At 36.9% G+C, this 10,325-nt stretch overlaps 1 protein-coding gene across 2 annotated transcripts; it reads right to left on the bottom strand.

Moving 5' to 3' along the window:
- Window positions 1–6,757: 6,757 nt before the first annotated feature.
- LOC133289644 (patatin-like protein 2) lies at window positions 6,758–10,070 on the bottom strand. Of its 2 annotated transcripts, XM_061487621.1 has the most exons (7): window positions 9,777–10,070; window positions 9,260–9,441; window positions 8,954–9,143; window positions 7,884–8,045; window positions 7,466–7,768; window positions 7,178–7,353; window positions 6,758–7,051 (listed from the first exon to the last, which is right to left on the bottom strand). In XM_061487621.1, the coding sequence occupies exons 1-7, from the start codon at window positions 9,915–9,917 to the stop codon at window positions 6,979–6,981; spliced, it is 1,227 nt and encodes a 408-aa protein (XP_061343605.1). In that variant the 5' UTR covers window positions 9,918–10,070; the 3' UTR covers window positions 6,758–6,978. The 2 variants fall into 2 exon arrangements, with proteins under 2 accessions (XP_061343605.1, XP_061343606.1); XM_061487622.1 differs by lacking the exon at window positions 6,758–7,051 and having other exon boundaries at window positions 7,174–7,353; window positions 9,813–10,070.
- Between the last annotated feature and the right edge of the window lie 255 nt (window positions 10,071–10,325).

The following is a 10,325-nucleotide window of genomic DNA, read 5'->3' as shown; positions in this document are numbered from 1 at the left end:
TCAACGGAAATTTTTTCCGTCTCTAATTCCAACGGAATTGAATTTTCGTCACAAATTCCGTTACTATTTTTGACGGAATATTTTCTGTTGATAAATTCCGTGGATAATAGAGCTTTTTTTAGTAGTGTGTCATTTTCTTCCTCAAGCTTTTTGAGACAAAATTTGTGAAGTGCATGTAATAAGATAACAAATTTTCTTTCTTTTCTGTAGAATGAAAGACATGTAGCTACAAAAGCCAGAGGTAAACAAACCACTGGGAACACCAAAACAAAAACACCAAGCATGAAATTTTGAGAGAGAAAATGTTAACAAGTGTTACAGTGAATGTAAATAAAATATAGTGCTTGGTGCGCCAAGATGTGCTCAGAGTAATTGCATGAGCAAAATTATGACAAGCAAAAGTTCTATTCGAGAGCATGTGTATATCTGAGGAGCAAATCTTTCTACATTGTGCAAGCACACACATGTCAAGTAATATAGGATTTTTGTGAGCCTCAGATTAGCGTCCTCACTCCTCAGGAATAAATTGTAAAAGAAGCGTTTATAAAATGAACTGTAGAAGTCACAGAAGGTAGCTGAAATGTATTTTTATAAAATAAGTAAAATAGACATATTAATTAGCTAAATGGATAAATGATCAAAGGCAAACCACATGGGGTATTTGAATTTATCCCTTAAATATATGATGTGCTAAAAATGCTCTAAAATAATCTATGAATAATAATTTAATAAAGAGGCATGTACCCCAATTCTAGTTGCCACACTGTTCACTAGCATTTAAAACAGCTGAACCTCGATTAAAATCTTCCAGCTTCTGAACTTTGATTAAAATTTATCCCTCACCTTCTATAGAAGGAAAATGATTAAGATTTCTCAAAACCAATTGCGCTTACATTCCGGACCCGCCCTTCCAACAATTATTGTTCTCTCATCTGTTATAGTGTTCTCGTAATCAAGTAGGTTTTGCCACTTTTTTTAATTTTAGGGTTATATTTTTTTTAGACAAAATACCAAACATAAAATAACGGTAAAGTGCGCAAGTTAACTCAATTACTAACGGTGTTAAAGGTGAACTTGGATGAAAAAAACTACAAGAGGTATTTATAAGAAAAATAAACACAGGGGTATAAGTGATAAAAGAGTAGAACATATGGAGTTTATGAACTTTTCCCAAAATTATTTAAATACAATTTTATTAAAAATTTAAGCCACCAAAAATGAAGAAAAGATATAGATGAGAATATGGTTTTTGTGTGAGGACCTTTTGATTTTAAGTGATTTTACGAAATTCAGTATTAATTATGTATTTTTATATATTAACACAAGAAGTTTACCATTAATTATGAACATGCATTAAAATGGTATATATATATATATATATATATATATATATTGTGTTATCGATTAGAGTTAGATAAACCTTGGGAAGAAAACTAAGAAGCTCGCGTTGTCCCAAGGCTTTAGTAAACAAATCAGCAAGTTGGGAACGAGAAGGCACATGAGCTGCTGTAATATGCTTGGCTAGAATATGTTCACATACAAAGTGGCAATCTAACTCAATATGCTTGGTACGCTCGTGAAACACCGGATTCGCTGCAATGTGTAAAGCAGCTTGGTTATCACAAAACAATTCCATAGGACTTGAGTGAGTGACCCCAAGAGAGGTGAGAAACGACTTGAGCCACATAATCTCTGCTGTAGCTGCAGTCATTGATCTATACTCTGCTTCTGCAGAAGAGCGAGACACCGTTACTTGTTTCTTGGTCTTCCAGGATACGGGTGAAGAACCCAACATAATAAAGAAACCAGTGAGAGATCGTCTGGTAAGAGGACATGAAGCCCAATCCGAATCACAATAGGCATGAATTTTTAGGTCACAATCCGATTTGAGGAGAAGTCCTTGACCAGGATCTCTCTTTACATATCGAATAACCCGGAGAACAGCCTCATAATGAGCTAGGCGCGGTGAATGCATGAATTGAGAAAGGATATGAACAACATAGCTCAGGTCGGGTCTTGTGATAGTGAGGTAAATCAACTTACCAATGAGTCTTCTATACCGTTCAGGGTTCTCATATACTGGTCCGTCATCCAAGGCAAGACGATGATTTTGTTCTATGGGGGAAATCGCCGGTTTACATCCACTGAGCCCGGAATCAGAAAGAATATCCAGGGCATACTTACGCTGACATAAAAATATTCCTTTCTTGCTGCGGGCAATTTCAATACCCAAAAAATATTTCAGACTACCCAGGTCTTTTATTTTAAAACACTGATTCAGATACTCCTTGACTGCAAGACAAGCATGTGAATTATTACCTGCTAAGATGATGTCGTCGACATAAACTAAAAGTGCAAGAGACACCTCCCCTTTTTGCATAGTAAAGAGCGTGTAATCAGCTTTTGACTGAACAAATCCATATGCCGTCAACGAACTGCTGAGTTTGGAAAACCAGTTTCGGGGTGATTGGCGCAAACCATACAATGACTTTGTAAGACGACATACTTTATGCTTAGACCCAGTACTGAATCCAGGGGGAATCTCATGTAAACTTCCTCACTTATTTCTCCATTCAAGAATGCGTTATGAACATCAAGCTGGTGCAACTCCCAGTTTCTTGCTGCAGCCACTGCAAGCAATGTACGTACACTCACCATCTTTGCCACTGGTGCATAAGTCTCACTGTAATCTTCTCCGGCAATCTGATAATTACCTGCAATCACCAATCTTGCCTTATACCGTTCCACCGTTCCATCAGAACGATATTTTATTTTAAACACCCACTTGCTTGGAAGAGCACGCTTCCCTGGAGGTAAATCCGTGAGGCACCATGTATGGTTGTCTTCTAAGGCTGTGATTTCAGCCCTCATGGCTTCCACCCATCGGGAGTCTCTCATAGCATCTTGAAATGTACGTGGTTCATGACCTGTGTCAATAGCTGCAACAAAATCTTGATGTTGCTTAGAAAAGTTAGTGAGGCTAAGATAATTGCACATAGGATACCGAGTACCTGAGGTGACATTGGTTTGAGTAGGGAGAGATGAAGGAGTGTGTGTTTCAGCTACTTGACATGCATAGTCCTGCAAATAAGATGGCTGCTTCCTGGTACGGTGCTGGCGTGTGACTGTTTGACGCAGATTTGCTTCCAGCAACTGCTGTTGGGTTGATGCATCACTAGAACTCGAACTTCTTTCTAGTAAGGAGGACTCCCTAGCGGCAACTTCGTTAGTTGGTGTTGCTTCCAGCGAAACACTCCCCCTATCGTCCAGAGGAACACATGATCCACTAGGCGTTGGGCTGTCATTTGATGCATCAGAACCGTCATGGACAATTTGGCCTTCGTCAAAGTAATTTGGCTCTGTAGGCACACGAGAATTTGGTGCAGAAACAGATTGTACTGGAGCTTCGCGAAAAGGAAAAATATTTTCAAAAAAATTTACATCCCTGGACACAAAGCTTTGTTGCGCTTCTATATCAAACAATCTCCAACCTTTCTGCCCTATTGCATATCCGATGAAAACACATCGTCGCGAACGTGGAGCAAACTTGTCAGTTGGTTTCGGTCTTGTATTAGCAAATGACAGACAACCGAACGTGCGCAAGTATGTATAATCTGGTTTAACTCCATGCAATTCTTCATGTGGTGACCTGCCTTGGAGAACTCTTGTAGGTGTTTTATTAATTATATGAACAGCAACAAGAATACTCTCCTCCCAAAAATCAACAGGGAAATTTGCATGAAACAGTAAGGCACGTGATACATTAAGGATGTGTCTATGCCTCCTTTCGACTCTCCCATTTTGTTCAGGCGTATAAACACAAGTTGTTTGTTGCAAAATTTCTTTTTCATTCAAGAGTTTCACCATGTTATTAGATTTGAACTCAGTATCATTATCAGACCTTATTATTTTTACGGTTTTACCAAATTGGTTCAGAACCATAACAAGAAATTTGCACATCCAATCACAAGTTTCACTTTTATCGGCCAACATAAAAACCCATACATGCCTACTATAGTCATCCACCACAGTTAAGAAATAACGTTCACCAGAAGAAGAAGAATTTTGATAAGGACCCCAAGTGTCACAATGGATTAAATCAAAACATTCTTTGCTGCGAGAAAAACTTATAGGAAACATTGATCTAGTTTGCTTGGCACGATGACAAACTTCACATGCCTTACATACTACTTTATTTTGCAAAGCTTTAAATTCTGGAACCAGAGATAAGATATCATAGGATGCATGGCCTAGCCTGTTGTGCCACAAGTCAATTGACTCTCCTGCTTGAACTGCCAAAGCTGAAGCACATGAAGGCTGAAACACATAGACTCCTTCATGAAGTTCACCCAAACCAATCTCCCTCTTCAGCACTTGGTCCTGCAAAATGCACTTTTTATCAGTAAATGTAACGCTACTGCTCTTGGAGTGAAGCAATTAGGAAACAGAGATGAGATTGCAGCGTAAGTTAGGCACATATAAAACATTTGACAAGCTGAAGTTTGTATTAAACACCATCGAGCCTTGTTTTGCAGCATAAGTAATAGAAGCATTTGGTAGAGTCACAGATAGAGGGGGAATAGGTGTAATGTCAGCTAATAAAGCCAAAGTGCCTGTCATATGACGTGAGGCCCCACTATCAATGAGCCATTGAGAATGAATACGCTTACCAGATAATTTTTCATGTGACTGAGGCTGGTCTACCAATGTTAACAGTTTGTTCACAATTTCTGGGGTTAAAACGGAGTGTGCAGCAACTTGAGAAGAGGCAGAATGGGAGATGTCTGGAGGAAGAGAGTTAGCAGCAACTGGGTGTGAGGCATCCATTGCAAACGTCGCATGAGCATGCGCATAACGTCCTGCCGAACGTCCTCCCCTTCCTCGTCCGCGACCAGCACTCCTGTTTGGTGGAAAACCATGAACGTTCCAGCATTTGGAAGGGTCGTGGTTGGTCCTGCCACAATGAGGGCAAGGTATTCTGTCTTGTGGTTTGTTAGGAACCATCCGCTGCTGCATGGACGTGTCTGACTGCTTCATGGAATCGGTTTGGGCTGAATATCCCACTACCTGACTCCTCTCATCTTGAACGCGAGAAATACTACGATGGGTCTCCTCTTGAGTGACAATTGCGTACACTTTGTTGACACTAGGAAGAGGAGAAGTGTTGAGGATATGGGATCTCAGATTGCCAAATGTAGATTCATCCAGCCCCATCAAAAATTGATAAACGCGATCATGCTCTTGCTCCTCCTCGATTGCTTTGGCAATGACACACTTATCACCACAATCGCAAGACTTGCGAGTTTTGCTTCCTTCCAGATCGTCCCATACAGCCCTGAGTTTGGTGTAATAATCACCAACGTTATCTCCATGTTGCTTGATATTGGCTAAACTGGATTTCAGTTGATACTGTCTTGGAAAGTTTTGCACTGCATACCTTTCCTCTAGGTCATTCCATAAGTCCTTGACGTCATCAAAGCACTTGATGAATGGTTGAAGTTTTGCATCAATGGTGTTGTGAATCCAACCATTGAGCATCGAATTGCACATCTCCCAGGCGCGCCACTCTTCGGCATCATCCTCTCCTGGTTTCTTGACTGAACCGGTCACAAAACCCAATTTGTTTTTCGCCTTCAATGCGTTTTTCATGAGCTTGGCCCAGTTGTCATAGTTGGCCTCACCACGCAGCATGGCAGTCGTTAACAAGAGACCTGGACTGTCGGATCCAGCCAAGTAAAATGGCGAACTAGGATCAGTTGTTTTGGACTTGCTGCCACCACCTGGTGCCATGTTAAATGAACCAGCTTTCGCACTGAAAGGGAATGCGGAAACGTGTATACTAGGATTGCTCTGATACCAAGATAAACTTGATATTTCAACTGTGTGTTTATCTCATTCATTGGTAGCCTTCAAATAGGCGAACATACAATAAATGGTAACAACGTAACAGACTAAAACAAATAAATACTCTATCTAAACAGTCCTACGGTTACAAAGAATTCAAACAATATACGTTACAAAGAATTTAAACCTACGGTTACAAAGAATTGAATTCAAACAATATACGTTACAAAGAATTGAATTCAAACAATATACGTTACAAAGAATTCAAACAATATACTGTTACATATAATCTCCAACAGAGTTAGAGAAACCAAATTAAAACGTCCTTGCATACAGAGAAACAAGGAATTGGGGTAGATTCTTGAACCCTAGTCTTAAAAAAAGATTCTCGAACCCTATGCAAACAGAGGAGGGGACGCGTGAAGCCATCCCATTTCCTCGATCACTTGTTTTCATTTTGAGAAATAATTTCAGAATTTAGGTGGAGAAATCTTTATTATTTTTGTTTACTATGAAAATATTAGTATTTTTTTATCTTCTTCATTTGACCGTATTGTAAATCTTACATACATCTGCCAAACTATAATTTCTATGAATTTTATATTCAAGACGACATATAAAACGAGCTATATTATAGTTAGATAATTTCTGTTAACTGCTTTTAGTTAGCTTCCACTTAGTTAACTAGTGTAATTAATGTTTATCAAAAAAAAAAAAAACTAGTGTAATTAATTCGCTTCTAACTATAGTTAGTTGTATAACTTATCATGTAAATAATTTTTTCTAGCTTTTTTACACAATTGTGAGTAGATGGAAAGCTTCATTCTTTAAAATTTTGTACACAATTCTAAAAGAGTGCCAATCTGACTTTTACACTGAGAATTAAAGAATAATAATCGAATCGAGAGTGAGAATTTATTACTGTCAGTAGATTTACAACTGATACATCTATAAGCTCGCAAACTAAATAAATAAATAAATACTGAAATTACAAATTTTTTTAATCAACGATTCTATTTTTGACCTCTACCTAAAACTTGTTTTGTTCTATGAGCAACAAATCTGAACAATAATTGAATCAATGAAGATGATGGAATCAAATGCCTCTGCAAAATATAAGACGAGGAAATGGGACTAGAAGGCCTTTTTAGTGTGTGGGGATCTCATTTCACGGAGTCTCCTCTCCTGTGAAAGTATTTTTGCAAACCTGAAAGCAATAAAACCAGATATGTTATTAATATAAATAGATAATTGAAATGTGTCACTGGATTGTAATATGCATCTTAATTAAATGAACTACTATTAATAATGAAGACGTCTATTTTAATGTTACCTTTTGAGAGCACCTTCATTGGTTTCCCCTTTTTGAAGTGGCTCAAATAGACCATTATCTAAATTGACCCTAGAGACTGGTTTCTTTAATAGATTTTCACCAATTTGGCAAAGTTTATCCAAGTTGTCCTTTGTAGAAATGTCAACTGAAGAATCTGTTCCGGTCAATGTGTCATCCTGCATGTTGTTGAACAAATTTGATCATTTATGCTTAATACATATTTCAATTATGTTTATATGTTATTTCTAATTATCAAGGGAGAATTTATATGCTTAGGAATTAATATACCTGAATTCGAAGGTAATTATCTTCAGAATGAAGTGCTTGAGTGAGAGTGGATAAATGGAAATCGACCATGTCAGCACTAGATTGAGTAAAAACATCGATTAAGGGAGTACAACCACTATGAGTTAGCCAGTCCAATAGACCCCATTTGGCTGCCATTTGTGCATTGAATTTTTCCTCATTTTTTGCTGTGCCTGTCCCTATTGATATTATTAGGAACCGACCATATTCCATAGGCTTTATTGGAAAGAAATCAGGATCCTGTTTAATAATCTGCTTTGTCACTTGGTTGATCGCAACTAAAGTCTGCAACATGAAGTTCCCCAATAAAAGAAAAATTAGCGATGATTCTAATGTATATAGTCATTGGTAATTTAATAAAATTTCCAATAACAAATAGTTAGTAAATTTTTACACATACCGGGTTATTTGCACAAACACCACCATCAATAAGGTTGAATTCGTGCATGTTCCCTTTTGAATCATGGTTCTTGAAGTTGTGAGCAGGTAGATAAGTAGGTGCAGCAGATGTACTGATGCATATGTCTGAGAGTTTAGCATCCAGGCAGGGGTTCATCTTCAGCTGCATGAATTTCAAATATTTTTAGGCTTTGTTTTGATCATTGAATTGGTTTTAATAAATTGAATTAGTAATTGACTTTTCTTTAACTTCTGTTAATCATAATCATTATTATTATTATTATTTGAAAATATAATCATTGTCTTTAAGTCTTATGTAAGTTTATATAAAAGTATTTTTTTTTAAATTAACAACATAAAATATATAAGTATATATTATAAAAGAGAAATATTATTCTTTTGCAACATAAGATAATATCTCTTTTTTACACATCCATTGATTTTCGTGTAATTTAATTTGTATTTTTTTATTTTTTATAAGTAAGTGGGCCTTACCCATGATTGTTTCTACGATAGGAGAGAACTACTCTCCTACAACATGAGATTAATAAAGCCCAATATGAGTTTTTCTTTTCTCATTTCACATGAGATAACATCTCTCATGCTATAGACACAACAAGTGGTAGGTCACACCACTTGTTAAAAAAAAATAGCACGAATTTCGATGTCTCGCAACATAAAAAAGCAATATCCAATAACATGAAAAAATGATTTCCTTTTTATCTTAGTATAACAATTATTATGTTTGAAGGAAATATTAATATGGTCCAAGACTACTGAATTTTTTGGTGCTCCCTCTCACATCATTAATTTTTTTATTTTTTTTTACCCCTATTAATTTTCTTTTTTTCTAATTTTACCTTCCTATTTACACTAAGGTACCACCTAAGAAATAGTCATCCCGGTTCACAATAAATTATCTCCTGTTTGAGATAGTGCTGGATGCTCATTCCTAAGGAGTCAAATAAATATAGGCCCCACCCCTCAGCACGAAAGTTGGAAGAAGATTCATTTCACTTTCACCAGTGAGTGAAAAGCAAATAAAGACGAGGCGAGGAGAGAGAAGTAAACCTGATAAGATGAGAAAATAGTTGGTTGCAAGCTCTTTATGTCGAAGGTGGGAATGACAACGTTGGTGAGAGTCTCATGCAAGCGAATGTCTCCAAGTTTCTCTCTGACGACCCCATGCAGGTATTTCCCATCGTATTTGGGTCCTCCCAGAGATCTTACTACCTTTGCTAATATTGTCCCACAAAATCCTCTGCCACAAATTGAACCCCAAAACCTTTAATTTCTCAATTATTATTATACATCAGATTACAAGCACATATAACAAAATAAAGGAAGAGATGGATCCTTCAATACAATATTAATTACCTATATTGTGGGAAAATTTTGGGGCAGTGGTCCATGTAAAAGGGCTTGATATCTTTGGCAGCAAAAAGTGGACGACTATTTTGATCAGGAGCAGTTAACATAGCGGTTACAAGACCTCCCGTGCTTGTTCCTGATATCACATCAAAATAGTCTGCAAGCCTTGCATCCTCACCATCCAACTCCTGCATGTCCCACAACCAGATGATCAATTAAATTATTCTTTCAAAATAATAATAAAATAATGTAATATTACTATTTAATTTGTTTACACGAATAATACATTGTAATCTTCATTTGCTATAACTAAGTCAAGTAACATCTTGTACTTTCTTAGATTATTGGCTCCCCATGAATGACATGAGTTAGGACTTAATAATAGGATTAGTATTAGTTAGTAGTCATGGTTCTGTTAACAAAAATATATATGTATACCTAATTAGTGAGGATTAGCTAGCTGATACAAAAAAATATACTTACATAGAATATCTACTATGCTATAGGTTCATTTTATATATACCTGAAGCTGAGATTCAAGGAAAGCAATAATGGTTGCAGGAATGATGCCCCTAATACCACCCCCATCGATGCTAAGAACGGTTACTAAGTTTCCATAAGTAGGAGCCTGAATTTGTGCAACGGATGACTTTGTTCTCTCCATGTATATATTTGAAAGGCGATTTGGAGGTTTGTGTGCACAAAATATACACTCTCTTGTGTAAAGACTAATGCTAAAGAAAAAGCTGAAAGCAAAGGCTGTAGTTTCTTTTTTGGGCAGAAAGTATTATGCAACAAGGAAATTATGCTAACTGAAGAAACATTCAGGTTTGCTTGGTTTGTCATATAGGTCTGCTCATGGTGCTATTTATAGTGGCACGACACCGCCATGATATTTGATTTGTTCTCAATTTAACTTCAAAGAAGTATGGAGGGAGGACATAGTCAAATTAAGAATGCTGAATGGTAAAAATTGTGGAATCTGATCAATAGGACACACGACCCGTCAAGGTTTGAAATGTCATATGGTGTTCCAAACAGTACATAATAGACTTTTTCCTCGTTTACTCAA

This window comes from Gastrolobium bilobum, unplaced genomic scaffold, assembly GCF_033153095.1.
Source record: "Gastrolobium bilobum isolate Gb01-03AN ecotype WA unplaced genomic scaffold, APGP_CSIRO_Gbil_v1 utg1031, whole genome shotgun sequence".
In the NCBI taxonomy this organism is placed as follows: domain Eukaryota; kingdom Viridiplantae; phylum Streptophyta; class Magnoliopsida; order Fabales; family Fabaceae; genus Gastrolobium; species Gastrolobium bilobum.
Note: the sequence above shows the minus strand (reverse complement) of the source record. Positions and strands in the feature narration are given on the sequence as shown.